The 23008-nt window shown below is 46.9% G+C and overlaps 1 protein-coding gene across 4 annotated transcripts in view; it reads left to right on the forward strand.

Annotated features, from left to right (window-relative positions):
* The window catches only part of HECTD4 (HECT domain E3 ubiquitin protein ligase 4), a 2216728-nt gene that overhangs the window by 1442458 nt on the left and 751262 nt on the right, over window positions 1-23008 (forward strand). For all 4 annotated transcript variants that reach the window (XM_078667422.1, XM_078667425.1, XM_078667423.1 and 1 more), the window contains exon 59: window positions 2313-2518. In XM_078667422.1, the coding sequence (XP_078523548.1) occupies window positions 2313-2518 (206 nt within the window). The remainder of the gene's footprint in view (window positions 1-2312; window positions 2519-23008) is intronic.

Genomic DNA, 23008 nt, shown 5'->3' on the forward strand with positions numbered 1-23008 from the left:
ATTTAGTCATGATTTTATCTATGTATATATTTTATCCATTTTAAACACCGTATGGCTTAGAAACCATACCATGCTTTTACAGTATTATTTCATAATACTCCTTTTACTGTACGCACTTTACTTTATGACAAGTATTGCAATTGTGGCAACTCACTTCTCTTGCATGAGAAAGAAGACTGTTCAATAAATAACCTCTTTTATTGAAAACGCCAGTCTCTCGGTTTCTCTGTACTTCTGGTGAAACTAAGCATGCACGGTTGACTGAGTGAAATAGTTATCTATTGTGTCCGCGACTCTGGAGGTATACTCCTTATTCTGGAGGGAGCAAAGTTGTCATGTTTATGCGGTTGTCGGAAACTAATCCCTTCTTGTCTATTCAGGAAAGTTAACACCTTCTTGTTTACTCGAGAAAGTTTCTAGTGACCTCTGAGCTAGCTGGCATTCATAATTGAGTCTAGCATATTCAATAGAGACCTAGTCGACCTCAGTCCTACGTCTAAACTATCGTTTAGGTTATTCCAATGCGCAGAGCCTATTGGGAATATAGGAACTACACTACAGTAGAGACGATTCTAGCCGCAGATTCCTTCACGGCCTGCCCTTCCTCCCCGTTCTGCGAGGACCTTTGGCTTCTGCACTCGCCTCCCGGTGGGTGGCTATGTCTTCTGTGAGTTCATGCTTCGCCCTTTTGAAAGGGTGATTTGTCTTGTTTCTTGTTCCTCTCCTTTTTGGTACTTGGAGAATGGGTCTATCGGTACTCCTGTGCCCCTCTGCTCTGGTTGTTCCGTGGTTGAGGCTTGCCTCTACTTTCGTCCCTCCCTCCCTCTTGTTGCAAAGGGTCCTGGCCCCTCTGCTGCCCTATGGGTTGGAGTCAACTGCCCGTGCCTTGCCTTGTTCCTTTGGGGGTTTGTCATACTGTGTGCTGGGGTTCCCTTGGAGGTTTGTCATTTCCTGTTTGTCTTGGAACTTTTTCCCCTTGTGTTCTTGTTTGGGGTTCTACTCCTGCTACATGTTGTCATGACATTTTACATATGGTCCTTGCATCGGGGGGGACTGTCTATGTGCTGGCAGAGTGGCTGCTCAGGGCTGTGCTCTGTTTTCTCTTCTTTCCCTGCCTTTGGGTACCACAGTGTTGGCACTATTCCTTATGGTGTTGTTCGCACCATTCCTTTTTCCTCTTTTTTTCTTCTGCTCTGTCGCACACTGTTCCCGTGCTTCCACAGTTTTTCTGGTGGCTCCGCGTTGTGACGCGCAAATGTTCTCGAAAGAAAACTTACGTAGGTGCACCGGGGTGGGTAATTTGTGACCTCGCTGACATACGCGAATGACGCCTGGGCGGAGTCGCGTGATGCCGTTCTCCCGGCACACAAGGATGCTGTGGCAAAAAAGGATTCCGGGTCAAGTCTCACGCCTGGGGATCATTCTACGTTAAGGAATCTGTGACTAGAATCGTCTCTACCAGATACATTGTTACCGAAGATAAGTAACTCGTACTTCACATGCAGTCGCATACGCACAGCTCTGAGCCCAGAATTATCTCTTAGTTTCTAAACTTTCCTAGTGTCTTCCATGTGGAGGCAACCAGAATGATAGGCAGGATGTTTTCTAGTGTTTTCCTTTTCCTATTCAATGACAACAAGCGACTCAATGATCAGTGCTGTCATTTTCGATCTCAGTGGTCTCCATACCACTCCCAATTTTTCAGATCAGAAAACTATCATATTCTTTACTCCCAAGGTGTACCACTCTTGCAGTTTCACCAAAAGAACTACTATTGCGAAAGGTCTTTGGGGAAGAAGATTTTAGTTCTTGATCTTGCAGATTAATATTATAGTACCATGCCTGAAAGTGCTGGAAAGGCAAAGGTCCTCCTTTATTGGTAAACATTTACTAAAAGCTGAAAAAGTGAAGTAGCCTTAAGACAATTTAAGGTGAACTTACCGTTATGACCCATACAGTCACAGCCCACATGCAATGCCAGCTCACCTCTAGGTGACATGTGTTCCAATAATAAGTAGCAGTCTGTGTTGACTGAACCTCAGGTGATGAAAGGTAAAAATCATTTGGTATAACTACAGTCTCTTTGCATAGTTTCCATTGTTTTGGTATAGAGCTTAAGGCTCAATAACTTGTTGGAGCCTAGGTTGTGGGCCTATCTGAGTGACTACATTTAGTAACGGTGTGTGTTTTATACTCTTTGATTTATACCTATCTCTTTCTGAAGCATTTCAACATAGTTTTGGGAAGAGTTTCTGTATTAAAGTTTAACAATTATGCTAACTAAAGTCACAATATCCTTTTTTGTCTCCTAGTTCTTCCCTTTACAAGGCTCCTTGGGCCCGAGTCCTAGTTTATGGCCTTGGTCACAAGGTAAAGAGGAATGGACAATTAAACCTAATTGAGGCAGTGTGTTACCCTCGAGATGCATCTCCCTCCAACACTGGGCTTACTCCACCACCAACAACCAACCAGTATCCGCAAGCGATCATCCCCACAGACAAGGTTCACATAAAGCTGGGTAAATATACTTATTAAAACAATTTGAAATACATTGTTTGCCAAGATGAATTCAAAAGTTGGACTCACAAGGGCTTTTGATTAATTGCAGGTACATAAGTTTAAAAATGTCAGCAGTCTGGCAACGTCACCTATTTTATTGCAGTATGGTGTAACCAGGTGCTTTACAAAACTCACTATTTGTATCATTTTTTTATGGCAGTATAATAATGTACCTTCCACGCTGATGTATTTAATGCTAGACATTTCAAAAGTCTAATTTTGTATAATTTGTTTGTTGATAATGTGAGAAACCAATGTATCAAAGAAAGGTGACACATCATAGCCTATAATCCAACTTGTGCTTAGTTGGCATTGTCAACATTCCACACTTTGTTCTGTATTGTCTTTCACTCCCAAAATTGTAACGTTATGCTTATGTGGTAGTGGCTTTCATTTTCAAATTATATATTTTTAACATTTTAGTATTGTATCCTTTATTGATTAACATCTTTTTAAATGTGCCCCATCATCAGGTTGGGAATATTTGGCACATGATTTGCAAGGCCGTTTACAAACCGCAATATCAAAACAATAGCGCATCATTCAGAGTCTTTTGTAGTCCGCACGTAATGTATGAGAGTCAACAACTGAGACATGTCTGATCATTTCACCTCATGTGAAGTGAGGTAATCGTCGTAGAATTCTTTCCCTTCTTAACACCCTATCAAACATCATTTATGATTACCCAACCTTTCCATCATTACCGAAAATAATTTTTTCCTTCTGCAGCCTAGAGAAGTATGTCTCTAAAGCAAAGTTTTTATTGGTCTGGGACCATGGATTCAGCAAAAGCCTCCTCGTGTTTTTATTTACAGGCCATGGCTGAATCAACAGAAGATTTTCATAAGGAATTGCAAACAATGTAATGTATATTCATCACTAGTTTATTTATATCCGCCATACACACACTTTACTTTGGGCCACTGTTCCATCTGCCAAAGTCTTTCCATCATGACTCTGTCATGTATGGTGAAATGTCTGTGGTTTTACCTGTGCACACTGGTTTCTTCCAAGGGATTAGACTGAGGGAGGAAAAAGGGTGAAACATTCTTCTCACTCTTTGGCTTCTGATAGAAGTCACACCGGACTCCTTCACATCGGCTCCCCTTCATTGGAAGCATACAATATGTTTTTGGAGCCTTCCCTCCACATAAATAAATTCCTGACTTGTGGAACACATCATGTGGCAGATGCGGACTGCGCAGTCGAATCTGAAGTCTCTGTGGGCTTAGCACCAACGCAATCTCTCAGATTCCATCCATGTATTAAAGCAGACTGCTAAAGACCTGGAGTGGTGGCTGTTTGACTGCAATTAGACCCGCAGCAGATCTCCCTACCCTACCCGGAACTAACAGTTGTGACGGATACATTGTTAATGGGTTGAGGAGGTCACCAAGGGAAAGGTGGAGATTAGAGGACTCTGGCCTCCAGCCAAGCTTGCCCCACATCACCTTGCTAGAGTTTTGAGTGATTTGCTTGGCACTGAAGGCACTCCTGCCAACCATCATTGGGGGAACAGGTACATGTGCGTACAGACAACAAGACCGACATGGGGTATTGCAGCAAACAGGGCGGGTGGGGTTGAGGTTCCTGTGTCAGGAGGCTCTATGTCTCTGGAAGTGGCTGATTGTCCAGGACATTTTCCTGATTGCACAACACTGGGCAGGATATTTAAATGCCAGGGTAGACACTCCACAACCATAGCCTAGTGCAGTGGTTCCCAAACTTTTGACTCCTGAGGACCCCCATTGAGTCATCACTGGAAGCCGGGGACCCCCAAGCAATTTGTAGGATTTAAATTTCAAACATTAAAACAGTAATTCGAAAAAATTAACACACATGTGCACACAAAACAAATACTCGAATTACTAATGATTTTAGGGGAATATTTACAAGCCCCTATCACCATGGAAAATTACTTTTTGCGACATTCCCGTGGCGATAGGGGCTTCGCCTCATTTACAAGGCAGCGTTAAGCCACTTTTATAACTTTCTGCACACATAGAAGTGACAAAACGACACTTCAAGGTTGTTTATGTGCAGAAAGGGGGATCTTCCTGTACATAAACAACCTTCCCCTGGTAAGTGTAGGGCAAGCGCAGAGGAAACGCAGGGCTACACCATATTCCTGTAAATATGGTGCAGCCCTGCGTTTCTGAAGTGGCGGAGTGTGTTGTTAAGCCAAGGAGGCTAACGACACTCTTCGCCACTTCTGTTGTATTTTATATTGAAAGAATTTGCAATAAAACAAAAAAAGTAAATTGGAAGGTTGGTGCTGTGTCTCCGTGACTAACTTTCAATGGCTGGCTTTATTTCGCAGTACGAGGCACCTGCTCCTGCCAGGGCCAAACTGGAAACCCAAAGCAGCCCTTGGCAAATGATTTCAGACCAGTCCCCATACGGTGCACACTGAGTGCAGTGAGTGAGCCTGACCACTACAAAGGGGCCTTTGGGTGGCTCTCCCCCCAAGCAATTTAGGAAACAATGGTGCAGTCTACAACACATATCATTATGTATTGAATTGTAGTAGCTTTTCAAGAATAGTAAATGAAGACCTGACTATGCACCAGAATACGACAATCTTTCTGGGGGTTCTTCAATGATTCCCCCACTATCATCCTCCAACAGTGCTTCTCATCTCTTTATAACCCCGCTCTGTCATGTGTATTTCATTTTTTATAGCATCTCTCATACACATATAGAGACAGTGAATCATACACGTAAATCAGTGTATAGAAAATGTTACATAAGGCAAAGGGTACTACAAGGTACCGGGGACTACAAGGTACCGGGGACTCTCGCGGACACCATCTTGGAGAGGGCATCTGGGGCAGCCGATTGACGGGCGCCATCTCTGAGTGGGGAATAGTTTCCTCCCCTCACACTCCTCCCACGTATAGGGTTATATAAGATGGGTAGGCGGTCAGAGCGCAGCGATGACGCGCAGCGGGTGCGCGCCGGAGGTGCGCCAGAGGTAAGCCCGTTTGCGCCCGTTCGCGCCTCGGGCGCGTCTGGTGCAGCCTCTTTGGACATACTAGGCGATTCGGATCCATTGTTACAGTCTTGGGACCCCGCTAGAGGCCGCTTCATGGCTCGCCCTTCCGCCACCCCCCTCATCTGTGGTCTACTTAATGTCCGCTCGCTTGTAAAACATCATGCAGAAATTGCATTGTTGATAGACTCCTTACATCTGGATGTCCTCTTTGTAACAGAGACCTGGACCAATACGAGCTGTGAAGTAGAGCTGGGATGGGCCTGCCCGTCAGGGTACCTCATTAAACATCTACCTAGAACAACTGGCAGAGGTGGTGGGGTAGGATATATCTTCAGAGATTCCATCGCGCTCACACAGTTGGAGGTGAAGGAGGTATCAGGGTTTGAGCTTATGGGCTTTTCCATCACGGCCCAAGGCGGTTCCTTGCTGGCGGGTCTTCTTTGTTATAGACCTCCCTCCCCAACCTCCACGGATGTTCAGCCTCTGATTGACCTGATCTATGACCTCTCAAACTCCCACTCTAGATTAGTGGTGTTAGGTGACTTTAACCTTTGGCCTTCTGGCCCTCAAGATATGGCGTATAGAGAGCTATGCCAAGCGTGTAACAATGTTCAACTTACACAGCTGGTTGAGGCTCCTACTCATACTAGAGGACACACTCTAGATTTGGTTTTTGCCAACAGTGACCTTGTCTCGGTGGGGGAAGTCATGGCTCAATGCTGGACCGACCATTCATTGGTTCTGCTATCTGTCCTTTTGCCTGGTACTCGGAGGATGGGTGGCACTGGTGCTGCTAGGACTGGCAGGCGGTGGTCACGTCTTTTGAAATCTGTAACTAGACCTACCTTGCTGTCCAAACCCTTCGTGGCAGAGGATGATGTGGGTAAAAGTTATCAGACTTTATGTCAGCAGATTGGAACATCTCTGGATAAATTGATCCCTCTAAGAAATGTAGGGGACAGGCCTAGAAGAACCAATGCTTGGTTTACGGAGGATCTGGGCCAGCAAAAGCTCCGCTGCAAGCAGGCGGAACGACTTTGGAGAGGAGATTATAGGGAAGTAGACAAGGTGGCATATAAAGCGACCTTGCAGGAATACAAGATCCAGCTGAGGAAAGCCAAGGCTCAGTTCTTGGCGGACACTCTGATTAGGGCCGCTAATAAAGCGCAGGCGTTGTTCAAATTGGTGAACAACTTAGCCCATCCGCCTTGTGCTGCCTCGAGCGTCCCCATCTCCCAGGACTTGTGTGATTCTGTGGCTGACGCATTTGAGGAAAAAATTAGGAAAATCCTAAGCGGACTTCAGAGCTCGGAGCAGGTAACAGCTTCCTTGCTCCCCCCGATAGAACCATCTGCTACGGGGGTTCAGCTGTCCTGTTTCCCGTGCCCCTCCTTGGAAGATTTCTGCCTTCTTGCTAATGGTGTGTCATCAGGATCACCACTTGATCCCATGCCCCAGAAGTTCTGGAAGGCGTTCCAAAATGAACTGTTCCCGCCGCTCCACACCATCTGCTGTCAATCTCTAAGCACAGCAGTGGTCCCGGAAGGCTGGAAAATGGCAATAATCACACCATTGCTGAAAAAGGCCTCCCTGGACCCCTCAAATCCGGCCAACTATAGACCTATCTCGCTCTTGCCTTTTATAGTAAAGGTCGTAGAGAAGTGGGTCACAAGAACTTTATCCAGCTTTCTGGAAAATAACTCTTGCCTGGATGTATCTCAGTTCGGCTTTAGGCCGGCTCACGGCACGGAAACTGCATTGGTCGCCGTGTTGGACGATCTAAGGGCGCGGGTCGACATGGGCAAATCAGCATTCTTAGTGCTGCTTGACATGTCGGCCGCGTTCGACACGGTGGACCATGCAGTATTGCTGAGCCGTCTACAGAGGGCAGGAGTCACTGGCCTGGCCTTGAGTTGGATTACATCTTATCTTAGTGACAGACAGCAAGCAGTGGCGTTTCCACCTTACCGATCTGCCACGCATCGCGTGGAACAAGGTGTCCCCCAGGGATCGGCGATCAGCCCTATCCTATTTAACTTGTACCTTCAACCTCTGGTCGCCTTGATAAAGTCATTCGGCATATCGGTCATCAACTATGCCGATGACACTCAGTTGATCTTTTCATTCGAGGGCACTAAGGCAGTATCAATGGACACATTTCATCGCTGTATGTCGGCTACGGCCGAGTGGTTGGGTGCGAACTCGCTACAATTTAATAGCCTAAAAACGGAAGTGGTCCACTGCTCCTTAGATCGTACACCGCGCCCGCTCCCGGACGACTTCTGGCCTGCATCTATTCCTGGCACGGTGGAGGCAGCAAAGTCGGTCCGGAATTTGGGAGTTCTATTTGAACCCAACCTGCAGCTTGATGCGTCGGTGAACAGAACAGTAGCGACTTGCATGGGCCTACTTCGGGCCTTACGCAAGATTTTACCTCTTCTCCCTGAAAATGCTAGAACAGAAGTAGTGCGCAGTTCTATCCTTAGCCGGTTAGATTACTGCAACGCACTGCTCCTGGGGGCCCCAAAACTTCTAATTTTAAAACTACAGAGGATACAAAATATGGCGGCTAAGCTGGCTCTAGCGCGTCCTCGATCTGCCTCTGCCACGGGAGCACTGGCTGATCTCCACTGGCTACCTGTCCAGCAGAGAATATTGTTCAAGTCAGCTTGTCTTGTTTTCAAGGCCCTGCATGGACAGGGGCCAACGCCGATCCAAAACCTGTTTTCCTGGTACTGCGCTACTAGATCATTAAGATCTTCTTCGGCGTTCTTAGTGACGGTCCCGAGGATAAATAGAGTGAGGATGGGCGGCCGGGCGTTTGGCTTTACGGCCGCTACACTTTGGAACTCACTCCCGTTGACATTGAGGAGTACACAGGATCTCCCCTCTTTTAAAAAGGACCTGAAAACGTTCTTGTTCCCTAGGAAAATGTAATGATAGACCTGTTGCAGCACGGACGCAGTCTCAGCGCCAGGGTACCCTTTGGGTGGCAGTTGCGCTTAATCAAGTAAATAAATACATACATAAATACATAAGGTGTAGAATTCACATGTCATTCATACTGGTAGGCATTTTTAAAGAGTGCTTGTTCTGGAGAAGCACAAACCCAGGATTCAGAAAATAACACAGTGGTTAGCATTGATTTAATCAATAAAAATGTAGTTCCACCCAAATAAACCTTTTTAGCAGCATGAGGATAATGAAAGACTAGGAAAAAACATAAGTTATTAACTTACAGTTACTTACTTACAGTTTGAAAGCAGCTCTTTGATGACAGTTTATAGGTCTATTTGCTAGATTACAACTGTCACTTATGAACTGCAGAGTAACAAAAGAATCCCTGTGGCAAAAGCAGTAACCCACTGACCTATGCACATAAAATACTGTGTCTTAAAATTCATTGAACACTTCTTTGCAGTAAGCATATTAACCCTCTGTGCTACATTGGATAAGTCAAAGCTGCCACCAGACAAAACTCTCACCTCTCTCCAGCAGGGACATTAATCACTGGCATTATCTCGACACTTTTATTGTTCTTTGAAAACTGCTAATTAAACAAGATGCTTTGCAGTGCTTTTAAAACTGCTGCATGCGGACCCCCTGGGAATGTGTCAGGGACCCCTGGGGGTCCGCAGACCACAGTTTGGGAAACACTGGCCTAGTGGATTATGAATCGCAACTACACTTTTGAGGTGGCACAGGTTGTCTACCACAAATGGTGAAAACCCTGGCTTGATCTGTTCGCAAACTGCAGTGAACACACTGTGTCAAAGCATTTGCACGTTGGAGTTCCCAAGACAGTCCTCTCTAGGAGATGGCTTCCTCCTGCACTGGGGCTTAGGACTCTCCTGTATGGCTTTCTTCCCCTACCTCTCCTGTCCAGGGTACTGAAAAAGATGAGGAGAGACAGAACCCAAGTCATCCTAGTGGCTTCAGACTAGGTGAGAAAAATGTGGTACCCGGAGCTTCTGGCCATAATCATTTGTCTTACGATCCAGCTGCCCCCACTTCAGGAGAACTTCCTGTCAACAGCTGCAGGCCCAGGTCCTGCACAGGTGCATGATTAACCTGTACCTCCATTTGTGTAAATTGAGCGGCAACAATTCATCACTTTCGAACTTCCTTCCGAAGTGGTTGGTGTCATCTTGGCAACCAGGCGGCCATCAGCCAAATCGATTTATTCAGGACGCTGGGAGATGTCTGATGTCTAGTTCTCTTTCCAAGACATACAACCCCTAAAATCCCTGTTATCAGATGTTCTCTTGTTCTGTTTGTCATTGGCCAAGCAAGATCATGCTGTGACAACAGGTAAAGGTTACCTTTTGTTTCCTTTGGCCTTCTTACATTTTCCTGACCAGCCATCACTCTTCAAGTTACTGCTTGTGATGCGTTTTATTACCTTGTTGGTCCTTATGTTTTTGCTATCTACATTTGTCACGCCGCTGTGGGACCTTCATTTGGTGCACACCTACTTGATGTGCACTCCATTCGAACCCATGCACAGGAGCTCTGTGTCTTCCTGCAATCAAGACAGCATTCCTGATCGCCATAAAATCGACCAGGTGAGTGAGTGAACTCCAGGCATTATCCCACATTTACATCTTTCTTCCCGTTAGGCTTGTGCACTCATTCCACTAGAGTTAATTTGGGCAAGGTATGTTGATTTGTAGAGCGTACTACCACCCAGGAGGGTATACTGGAGCAGGCGTGAGGCTAGCCAAACCTAGTGGACTACTTGAAAAACCAGGTCTTCAGCTTCTTTTGGAATTCAAGAAGTGAGGAGGAGGCTCTAATGTGTAGTGGCAGGCTGCTACCACTGCGGTGACGTGTGGTGTGCCACTCATGGTCATTTGCAAGGCTGCTATGTGGGCGTTCCTCCACATGTACAGAAGCATTACTGCCTGGATAGACAGGTCCGACGGGATGGGCACTTTGCCTGATCTGTCCTTCAGGATTCCCTGGTCTGAGTCATTCCACTGCTTTGGTATCTGTTAACAAGGTGAGGAATCTGCAGTTAGCAATCTCTATCAGAAGAACATGTTACTTATCTACTGTAATGCCTTTTTTCTGGAAGAATCTCTAACTAACTGCAGATTCCTCACCGACACACCATTCCCCCATTCTGTGCAATGGCTTATTTTGTCCTTCAATTAGATTCCAAAGTAAAGTTTGCACACTGCTATAAACGTATTTAATTGGCTCTACTTCCGTTAGCATGGTCATAGATCAGAAAGAAAATGATGTCGGCATGCGGAAGTGAAGCACATATAGGGGCCCGACTCCATGTCCGGGGCGGGACAGACACAACGATGAGCCGCAGAACCTGTCAACCATTGATGGAAATGCCACAAGTGATTCCAGATCCAGTCTGGCATTTGGGGAAATTTAAAAGGTGAGGAATATGTGGTTAGATAGTCTGCACCAGAAAAGGCATTCCCAAAGGTAAGTAACTTGTTTTTTTTACTCTTGCTCTAATGAGGCTCTGATATGAGACTTAGTACTTTTAAAGCTCTGCTGAAGTCTCGCTGTGTCTTTCAGGTTAAAGAGGAGGGTGTGGGAGACCAAGATTATGAAAAAACCTGAGTTATTAAGTTGAGTGGGATACAGCACCGGTTGTATGCAATTAACTTGTGTGCTCCTCCACTAGGTCTACCCTTTGATGTTCAAGACCATCTCACTCAGTTTCAGACTGGGACCCCCTGAGAAACACCTACAAGTAAAAGGAGCACCTTTACTCCTTCTCTTAAACTAGCCCAAACCCAGGTCTGAATGTCTGCAACATAGCTTAATACCTGTTACTTTATGATTTCTGGTAGCACTCACTGGTGGATTTGGGCCCTCTTGTTGCACAAAGAAAAACTGTTTTTGTTTGCTGAAAAAGCCTCTTCCTATCCTTCTTTGCTGCCTCTATTTTGTTTGTTTATTTTCCGGTCTGCATACCCTCCTTCTTCACTTATCCCCGTGCGATCCCACATTTATTCCCATAGTCCCCATAATTTTCTGGTTCTGCTCCCTTTTCTTTACTTTGCTTTCGCTCTTTGCAGACGCTATTTCGTTTGTTTAGCTTGGCTTCTGCGCCCCCTCTATTTTCTCTCCACTCAGCCCTGTTTCATATAGATCAACTTTTTGGTGACAAATTGTGCTTTTGTTATCAATAGGTTTGTAAATTTTGAGCAATTCTGCCCACCATGAACCAAAGTTAACTGCTCCAAAAAAGCCAGTACCCTCCATCTCCCTCCTCTAATCCACTCCTCAAAACTGTTCTCCCTGATATGGTTTGTGGATTAAAAAGCTGAACAAATCCCTCCTCCAGGTGCAGTCATTTGAACACTACATGTGAGCCTAACGGAATAGGAGAGGGTCACATGACTTCACATTCATTCTTCACTAGCTCTCCCTCTAGGGCATTTCACCCGGGACCTTCAGGCTAAAGGCAGAGAGGACAAGAGCAACTTGCCTGTTTGGGCCTGGTAGAGCAAAGGTCTAGAAATGCTGCTTTAATTATTTTTTTTTTTACCTGCAATCCTTCATGAAGGTTCTCCACTTCCAACAACCATGTGCCCAAACTCACGACAAACACACATCTATTGCTTCCAGTAAATAAGGCTGCTCCATCCAAAATTCACCCACCAAACACTCTGCAGTTGCACTAAGTATTTCTACATACCCTTTTATCCCTATATCCAAACCAAGGGCCCCTTCACTCCTATACAAACCACAAGGCTGTTCTAAATTACATTCCAAAACACAATTTACCAATAAACCAGCATCACACACTGCACATATTTCTAATCCCCACAATCTCACGCACCCCTCTCCCTTTTCATAACAAATTGTTCCACCACCCTATGCCTAGTCCAAACACTGCCCATTCCAGCCCGCACATTCACCAAGTGGTGCCACGCTACAGTCAGCCTGATGTCCTCGGGAAGAAAACTGACGTCAGCGAGGTCACATAAGCCCCACTCCGGCGCCGCTGACGTCAGTTTTCTTCTCTTCCGCGTGCAACGTGGACCCAGATCGTGTGTCCTGGCCTGTTTCAGGCCTCCCTTTTTCACCTTGAGCGTTTTTCTTGAGAACAGTGTGTGAATGCCTTTGGGCGTCAAAACGTGCTCGTCTTGCGCGTGCAAGATGTCGGCAACGGACCCTCACTCCATCTGCATATGGTGTTTGGGGGAGCACCACAACTCCACAGACTGTGAGGCGTGTCAGCAAATAAAACCTAAGTCCTAGCGGGAACGCCTGATGAAACTCCCTACGACGTGCATGTCCAGGTCGGCATCGTCACCTCGTCCGTCCCCCGCAGACGGCTTCAAGATCCGCCGCCAGCGTCTCAGACATAGTCTTGCTCCCAGGCCGCAAGAGCCTAGCTCAACTGTTTGTAAGTGTCGCAGTTTGTCCCCGAGAGCCGATCCCCGACCTGTTGGGGGCGTGGGTTCTCCGCGGGTGGTGCGGCCCACGCCCCGCCGCCCTATCTGCCGTTTCCCGGCGCGGGGGCGACTAGAGCCCAGAGCCGGTAGACGTTGACCTGCCCCCGGTCGCGGACTCTACGGCGCCAGGCTGGCGTCGGGTTGTTGATTCGTCTTCAGATGCCCTCTCCTCCCCAGAGGTTCTGCGGTTGATGGTTTCATCTTCTCCTGAGACGGGTCGCCGCGTCATGGCTTTTTCACCGGTGTCGTCTAAGGACCGCTCCTCGCCGTCGCCGCGACCGCAGTCTTCGCTGGAGAGGCCTGAGGTTTCCCATTTCTCGGCCCCCCTTTCCAGACTTGGCCTTTCCTTCCTCCGGTGGGTCTGGGGGAGGGCCGCCTTAGCTTGCAGTCATCGCCCACAGAGGAGCTGCTTTCCCCTACGGAGGCGGGTGCTGCCTTCGCTCGGGCTGTTTTCACGGCTGCGGGAATCTTGCGCATGGGTGATCCAGCTGCCTATTTCCCCAGGGATCATCTTCTGGAGGTATTCTATCAGGGTTCTGGTGTTCGGGAGCTGCTTCTTCCCTTCGAGGCTTGGCTCCACTCTTCGCTTTTTGGGCTGGCCCTGCCCCATGACCATGTCTGTCTTTCCCTTCACCCTTCTACCAGGGGCCCTCTTTTACAGACTGCCTTTCTCTCCCTGCCATCGTAGTTGTCTCCCTGTCACGGGAGGCCCGCTGGTTAGATTCCTGGGGGCGCAATATCTTCGCCTCCACCAGCGCGGCCTTGCGGGCCCTTAACACTGTGTGTCTTGGTTAGGGTCATTTCTTGCTTGTGGGATTCGACTGAGTCCCTTCTGTCTGCCGTTTCTAGGGAGGGTGCCTGTGTTGATCTGCGGCACCATGTGTTGGATGGCTGGGAGCTGGTGTCATTCATTCTTCGCTCCGCTCTGGACATTTCGAAGTTGCTTGGTCGTACCATGGCTTCTTCTGTGGCCCTTCACAGACATGCCTGGCTACGGGATAGTGTGTTCCCAGAGAATGTTAGGGAACGGCTGGTGGACCTTCCATTTGATGGTACTCTTTTGTTCCACGCCCCTGCAGACTCTGCCATTCAGAGGTTTCTGGCGGGGCTTCGTCGTCCTCCTGCTCCTCCTCCTCCTCCTCCCCCCGCAGTGACCGGTGAGTCATTCTGGTTTTTGTGAGGTGTTCTTCCGTTGTGTTCTGGGGCTGTGTTGCGAGTAGCCCTGGTTGGGTGTGTTCTGTGTGATTGCTGTACCTTCCGGTCCTTTTGTTAGGACTTTGGTGCTGTTGGCTGCTGGTCAGGCCCTTTTTGATTGTGGTTTTGGCTGTTGGTAAGCCGTGTTTGCCCTGAGATTAGACCTTCTGTGTATTCTTGTTGGCTGATTGGCAAGACGTTTGCGGTTCCTCCGCAGGTCTTTTTGTTTGTCCTCTGCTGCGGATACTTTTTCCTAACAGGGTTCCCATGTCTTGGGACGTAACTTGCCCTATGTGGGGTATTGGTAGCTATTATATAGCTCTGTCATGTGCTTAGAGGTGTGGTCGTCCTTTGGGCCTCTGCTCTCTGTGGCGTCACAGTATGTCGCAGGTGCGATCTTATTTCGAATGGTTTTGGAGTGGCTTGCGTTGCGCCACGGTCTGTCTGTCTTTTGGATCGCTGTGTCACTAGACTGGGTTGGCCTGCTGTCTGCGTTTTTGCAGGTACCTCTGCCTGGTTCCTCTTCTCTTGTGGGCCTGTGTAGGACGGCCTCTCCCGTGGGGTGTGTCCGGGCCCTTCTTGGCCCTCCTGGCCTCTAGATTTGGCTGGCGCCTGGCTTGTCCCGGGTGCACCGTTCCGTGGTGCTGGCTGCTGGCTGTGCATGCCAGTGCAGACCTGTTGTTCTTCTGCACCATTGTGCCTTTGGTCCCTTCTTCTCCCATCTGCCCTTTTGCTGAGGCGCCGTTCGGTCTTGTCTGTTGCCTTCCGGCTGTGACAGGCTTAGATGCCTTCTTCACTGGGTGTGTTCCCGGTTGGGGGGGGGCTTTCCTTGATTCTACCTCTTCTCCTTGGAGTCTCTGGGTAATGCTTCTTCTTGGTGCTACTCTGCGTTGCCTATGCCTCTGGGACTTCTGGTGGAGATCCTTGGCACTTTGACTGGGCTTGAGGTTCTCTGGCCTCCCGTCGCCTTGTCGCCTCCTGCTGGGGAGGGCGGGCAGCCTTTTTGCTTGTCTTCCTGCATCCCCTCTGGGACTGATGGTCTTCTGGATGAGGGGGTTCTCTTTTGCCTGGGTGGACAGGGCTCTGTTCCCTGTCGAGTTGACTCATCCCCTCGGGGCCCTGTGTTGAGTCCAGGCTGGTGTGTCCTTTCGCAGACCCTCCTTCCCTTTGGGTATGGCTAGGGTATCTATTCTACTTTAAGGAATCTGCGGCTAGTAGTTTCTATCAGATGTACAAGTTACTTACCTTCGGTAACGATGTATCTGGTAGAGACAATTCTAGCAGCAGATTCCTTCACGACCCAACCTTCCTCCCTGTTTCTGCGAGGACCCTCTGCTTGGGTTTCTGCAGTTGCCTTCCTCTGGGTACCTTGTCTTCTGTTGGTATCCTCTTTGTTTTCTTCCAATCAGGCTTCTCTCCTGCTGGTTTCTGTTCAGCGTGGGGGCCTACCTTGCTCTTTCCCTTTGTTGTTGGAGTTTCTGATCCCCACGTGGTCTTCGTCGTGGGGGATTCTTTACCTTTCCTTGGCCTCCTGTTTCCTTCTGATGGCACTGTGGTCCGCTGATGGGTTCCTGTCCTTGACTCCTCCTCCTTTTAGGAGGTATGCCCTTCTTTGACAGGGTGATCTGGGGTTGGGTTACTTTTGCTCCTCTGTCCCAGGGGTGTGACCCTTCCCCTTGTGGTTGTAGTTGCGGACTTTCTTCCTCTTTTTCTCTCTCTTTCTGTCGAGGCGCTTTCACATGGTTGTGCCTTCAGGATGGCTCTAGCCTTGGCTTGCAGGGTGGTTCCACTGAGTGGTGCTTTGCACTTTCTTACTATGGCTTTGCTGCTCTAGCCTTCTGGTGCTTTACTGCCACCCGGTGCTTTCGCCTTGGCTTGCAAATGTTGTTCCTTAATGTGGTGCTCTGCTCCCTTTCTGCTCTGGCCCGCTGTTGTCACCTTTTGGTGCCTTGGGGACGTCAAGTGGTGTGCCTCGCCTTTTATTTCTCTCTATTTGTTCTATGGTTTTCCGCACTGTTCCCACGCTCTCCTCAGTTTTGTTGTGATGGCTTCGCGTTGTGGCACGAAAAAGTTCTCTGAAGCAAACTGACGTCAGCACTCCGGGTTGGGCCTTATGTGACCTCGCTGACGTCACGCCTGCAGAGGACGTTGGGCGGAGTCGCAAGGCACCGCCCCCTCCCCCCATCCCCCCCTCACCCAGCCCCGACCCCCCTGGCACGCAGGGATGCTGGGCAAGAAATTTTCTGGGAACAGTCTCACGCCTGGGGGATATTCGACGTTAAGGAATCTGCAGCTAGAATCGTCTCTACCAGATACATCGTTACCGAAGGTAAGTAACTTGTACACTACACCAACAAAATAAACAAAACAGTATTCTTCAAAACAAATTACCACACTTAAAACTCCCATCCATCCCAAAATACAAACCTGCATCAACCCTGCTCTTCGTGACAACACAAATAACACATTCTAAACCAATTCTACCTCTAAACAGATGCCATCCATCTACTCCACAAATACTCAAAACTCACTCATTTGCCTGTCATCCTTTGCAGAATTGAGAGCCATAAAACCAGACCCTCATGCTTCACCACTTGCCCTCACCCGGATGTATGACGTTACAACGCAGGCTATTACAACGGCTGCCTTTACAACGCGGTTTTTACATCGCAAACCTTTACAACGCATAGCGCTTAGAGGTGCTGGATAGTGGTAAGTATAATTTTCTATTCCAACTCCAGTCCCCGTGGACACTAGGGAAGGTGTTGGATAGAAAATTAAACTTATTCCCTATCCTAGAGTGCCCCCCAGCGCAATGCGTTGTAATGGTTTGCGATGTAATGACCGCGTTGTAATGGTAGTGCGTTGTAATAGTTTCGTTGTAACGGTTGTTCACCGCCCTCGGATGTATGACCCTCACCCATATACTTTCCTCCAATGTACACAAAAGTAGGCAACTCCACACCACTCTTCATAATATTGCGTCCCTTTGTCTATCACACAAGGCCAAAAATATCTCCTCATCCACCTCAGTCTCAACCAGTCTCCCCACCACCCACACACAGACCGAACAAAATTTCTTCTAATCCTCTAGGACCAGAATAAAGACACCCAAAAACGCATTTTCTGTCCTGCTAAAGTTAACACTATCACCCCGAGCACACCTCCTATAACTTCAGTGAACAGTACTCACTCCCCCACAGCTCAGTCAAGCTACCTCCAAAACACATTCTATAAACTGCCTACTAATAAATGTTCAATCCATTAAAAAGAATAAGTATCACATCTTTAACTTAATGACAAATACGAACTGGGGAAGACATGGCACCAGTATTGCATGAAGCTGTATTGCGAGGCTGTCAATCTGTAACACAAAATTGCATAGGCAAAGGAGCAGGCAGCTTAGCTGTCTAATTTAAGTAAGCAACAAAAGTCACCGAAGCTGAGGATGTTTCCTTACAAGGTTGCAAGGCCCTCCTTTTCAGATGCAGCCCTACCCAAACCTTCTCTTATATTGTTCTCCTTCTTTTAGACCACCACCTAGCAGTAGAACATTTCCAGATACCTTTCTAGACATTTTCATACCTTATAACAGAATATCCTTGGTGACCTAAAAATGATTTGACAAAACAAATATGCCCCACTTCAGAATGATCCCCACTGACCTAGACACACTCAACCTACATCTGCTTATCCCCAAACATGCACACAATGCAGGACACAGCTTAGATTTCATTTTCAGCAACCCAGACCTAGTCACATTCCAAAGGATTACTCCAGTGACGTGGTCAGACCACTACCTGATAGCCTTCCAACACAAGACACCAAAACTCACCCAAGCTAAACTCATCTTACCTGCAACTACATATCAGCCTGAGACAAACTGAATTTGGAGGACCCAAAAACCCAGCTTAACTCCTACTCACAATAAATTCAGTTTAAAAACTCTACACATGGGGCTTTTTTCTCCTAATCCCACTAAAAACATCTGAACGTGACAAAAGAAAACATGCAGCTTGGATGAATGCATAATTATAAAAGATAAAGAACAAGTTGCTAAGCTTCAACGGACCTGCCTCAAAACAAACAACCCTCGAGGCAACGCCCTACACAGACATAAAAAAATGTCCAAGTCAGTTATCAAAAAAGCAAAACAAAGCTACTATTCAAGCAGAATCCACAATGCAAAATGTGCCAATAAAGAATTTTATAAAATGATCACAGAATGTTATTAAACCAAAATGCATAAAGGTGTGACCCATTACTTTTCTCAAGAATGTTGTGACAAACTGGCAAATCATTACCCATCCAAATCAGTAATGTTGGATTCGTATTTAATTCTCAACAAAAAAACAGCACTAGTCCATTTCGAACAAACCTTTCCAAGGGGTAGGTTTATACAGTTATCATAGAATTATCACCAACTGGATTTCTGGATCTTGTCAAGACAAGCAGACTAGCTGGTTGCCCCTCTGACACTTGCCCACCACAAATCTTCTAAAATATTTTTTTAACAATTTCAGCCACCATCTCAGTCAGAACACTGATCAACAACTCCTTAATGACAGGAGTTTTTCTTGAAGATTTGAAGGCATACATGTGCCTGTTATTAAAGAACACAAACCTGGACTATCAAGACCCCAACATGCACAGGTCAATAGCAAATGGACCATTCCTATGCAAACTTATAAAAAGAGCAGCCTTCACCCAGATACCACAGTTCATTGAAGAAAGCACGCTACTTTCCCATGTCCAAACAGGATTCCGTCCACGAAGAGGCACTGAATTAGCCCTAATCACCATCTGGGATTACCTTAAAACACAGTATAGCAGAGAGGGGTTAGCTGCCCTACATCTCTTGGACCTTTCAGCTGCCTTTGACACATCTGATCTTGACACACTAATTCAAAGACTTGAGGAATCAGGCAGAGAGGGTTCCACTCTTGCTTGGATCACATCCTACCTACACAATTGAACATTTATCATTCATACTACTACTACTCCTTTCTTATCCAAACTCTACAGCATAAAAGCAGGAGACCCTCAAGGCGCTATCACTCACCCATATATTTCAACATCTACATGAAATCATTATCGGGAAATATCAATGATTTTCATTTGACCTGCTATAACTATGCAGATGATACTTAAGTTGGAAAGCCCCAAGGACGTTGGAATCACCAAAGTCTTCAGTTGCCTCCGGGCTGTTGATCAATGGATGACATGAAGCCACCTCTAATCTAATGCATTCAAACTTAAATTCTCACATGTGACGACTGGAAAATGTATATCCCTCTCTGCGCTTGTCCTGACGCTCTGGATCCGCCACCAAAAATATCCTAGAAGGTAGGAAACCTCAGAGTTCGTATGGACTCCAAGCTGACAATGAAGGCCAAACTGGAGAAGGGTAGCCATGTAAGGCTTCTTACCACGGAAATGGCGTGACTCATCTTCCCACACCTACAATTCCTGTCAAGGTCCAGGTGACCATCTCTCTTGTCCTAATAAAACTAGATTCCGCTAATGGTCAATAGCACGGTTCACCTTTATTAAGCATGAGATGATTCCAGAGAATTCATAACTCTGCTGCCAGGCTACTCCTACATGCTGAGCCACAAAGCATATAGTTCCCCTTCTTGAGCACCCTACATTGGTTGCCAGTTGACAGACAATCCACCCTCAAGCTGCTTTAGCAATACATGGTGAAAGACCACCGTTCGGGATGACCAGGATAAAGAGCCTGGTATCTTCATCTCCAGCACCCAACCCCAGTAGGTGTTCTTCAAAATGTTATTGTCTGTCTGGTGGTCTTTCTCCAAAGCATTCATTCAAAAGATCATCAATTCAATGGACTCTTGTATTTTTTCAAGAACAATGTAGTTCTTTATTTCTAATGATTTTTTTATTCATATGTAGCAGCATTCAAAAGACTGTCTTTCCAGCAACAGCCAACACGTTTCCAGTAGCATCCTTTTTTTTATCAAGGCTTTCATAAAATTCTAGAGCACATAACCTTTGCTTGTTACTATGGTGTTATTGCTATTATGTTTTAATTTTTTGTGTGCCATAGAGTCAATCCTACGATGGCGTGATCTCCTGATACTTCTTTTTGGGGGTATAAATTATTAATAGCAAAGTTTCTTTAGTGCAGAAAACAAAATGTAATCTTGTGTTTTTTTAAATATGAAAGTTGATCAATTAACAGCAGCACTGTAGTGACAACAAATGGGTGTGTTCCAGAATTTAAAGCAACCCTCTTTATATTTTTTAATATTTTTTTTAAAGCTCCCAGCAAACCCCTTACCTGTCTGGACGCTGGCTAAGCTACTATTTCCGCTACTCTCTGTCCCTCTTAGTCTCTCCCATCTCTCACTAATGCATAAAGGCCTCCTCCACAAAATCAGTGTTCACCAGTCCTTGGGATACATTTGTAAATAGGGCCAGCACCTGACAAAGTCATCCATTGCATGCAAAGTTGTCCACAATTGTGCTTATTTCCCTAGCACAGGAAGGACTTCTCAGCTCCTTCAGCTTTTTTTGCGGATGCCGGATAGGCCCTTGTTATGTAAATCACCAGTTGTGATGACTTTTGAAAGATTTGCAACATTTGTTTCCACCAAAACCTTTTGTGATGGCTCAGTGGAACTTGAACTTAGTCCTCGCTCTTTTGATGTGCAACTCTTTTGATTCACTGCTCAGTTGTCTTTTGAGACTTCTGACGCTGACGACAGTCTTTCTCTCACCATAACAATGGCTTGACATGTGTGTGAGTTACAGGCTCTTTTGTCAAGTCACCTTATACTACTTTCTTCCCAGAAAAGTTGGTGTTGAGGACCAAGGTCCCTTTCTCCTGAAAGTAGTCACTTCTTTTCACGTTCAGCATTCTTTACTCCATCTCATCCCTCTAAGGAGGAATAGAGACTCCACCGTTTGAACCCTGAGAAGGCATTAAGCTTTTATATCGATTGTACCAGGAAACATTAAGTAGACAATCAGCTCTATGTAGGGTTTTCCAGTGCAAAGAAGTGCTAGAAAGTGCAAAAACAGACCAAATCTCAATGGATTATTCTGTGCATTAAGATCTGCTATACACTGGGGAAGAAGCAGTCTACAGAAGGTTTGCAGTCTCACTCCATGGAGCAAAAGCTGCTTCCACTTAGTTAGCACTTAGAGTACATATTATGGACATTAGTCAGGCGGCTATGTGGGCGTCTGTACACGTTGATGAATCACCACTGCCTCAACATTCTGATAGATACATCTGCCGTGTGGATTCCTCACCTTGTGAATATCCCCTGCGTCAGCAACATTCGGAAATTCTTTTTGTAGCTTCGCGCCGACGTGGATCCGGACGTCACAGAGGCACGGCATCGCTCGCGACTCCGCTGACGTCACCGACGCCTATAACAGGCCCACGCCGGCGTGATGACATCAGTTCCCTTTTTTCCGCGTCGTCGACGCTAACGGTTTTCTGGGATCGTCTGTAGCCTTTACTGTAACTTTGTTACTTGCTAATTCTCTAATCTCTTTGTCTTCTCATTTTCAACATGACCTCGAAGAAGACCGGGTTTAAAGCCTGCGGAGAATGTAACAAAATAATGTCCATTACAATTCACATGAATGCTGTTTGTGGTGTCTGAGCTCCGACCACGACGTCGAGGAATGCCAATCCTGCAGGAAGATGACACCAAAGGCCCTCCGGGAAAGAGGCACTCAATTCAGGCACTCTGTTCATCACCACCCCCTTTTCTGAATCATTTTGTCCACCATAAGCGTGGAAGGGTATACTCAGATGTGAGTCCCTTGCTCATTGCACCATCAGGATTCAAGCAAGCCGGGCCGACGACGCCTGAAATGGCAGAAGCCGGTCCCCGGAAGCTTGTTTCCTTCCCAGTACAAGAATTGGCTTGGTAGTTTGGTTTGCCCTGTTCCCATCATGCACTGGGACAGGAACAGACTAATTTGCATATAGCCAAGTTCTGAGCTGGGATGGTGCAGTGAGCTAAAAAACGGTGATGGATCAAGCCCTGATCTTTGGACTGGGTAAGAGTGGTCTGCTTAATTCAGGCACTCTGTTCATCACCACCCCCTTTTCTGAATCATCTCTGGGAAAGAGAAGCAAAACTTCTTGTTGCCAAGTTTAAAGAAGGAAAAGAAAAGAAGAAATCAAGATCGCTAACTCGACGCTCGAAGTCAAGGTCTCGATCGAGGTCGCGATCGGATTCGTCCTCAGCCCATGCTTTAAGATCTTCTAGAAAGAAGCATAAAAAGAGAACCCATGAATCCCGACATCGATCGAGGAAGGAATCGGGTTCCAAGCCGAAGTCGCAAGTGAAACTAGTCGAGAAGGTAGTTTCTTCGGCTTCGGAGGAACAGGATGTCGAAGTTGAGGCGTCGCATGCGAACTCGCCGAGTTCGCCGAAGCAGAAGACTGTTCCATCTCCGGACCCATCCCATCCTTCAGATCGGGAGGATGAAGGTGAGGGGGAGGAGGTTGGTGAGGGTGAAGCTCAGATGCCCGAAGGTCGTACGACTCCGGTGCACCAGCCCGAAGAAGAGGTCGACGTCGTTTCGACTCCACGCCCTCAAGAGCAACCTGGGGGTTCATACCCAGCCTTCCCGGCTCCAGGTCAGGACCCTACGCATTTCCTGAATGCGATGTTCAGAATCTATTCAAGTGCTATATATCCCTCTGGGGCTCCTACTGGTCCCATGGGTTCGATGGCATATGGTCTGGGTGTTCCTCAATCCTATGCACCTGCGCCCTTTATGCCCTTTATGCCGGCTCCGACGCCGCATTGGAATTATCCGGCGAGGCCTTCGACTC

The sequence above is a fragment of the Lissotriton helveticus genome, chromosome 11 (genome assembly GCF_964261635.1).
Source record: "Lissotriton helveticus chromosome 11, aLisHel1.1, whole genome shotgun sequence".
Classification (NCBI taxonomy): Eukaryota; Metazoa; Chordata; class Amphibia; order Caudata; family Salamandridae; genus Lissotriton; species Lissotriton helveticus.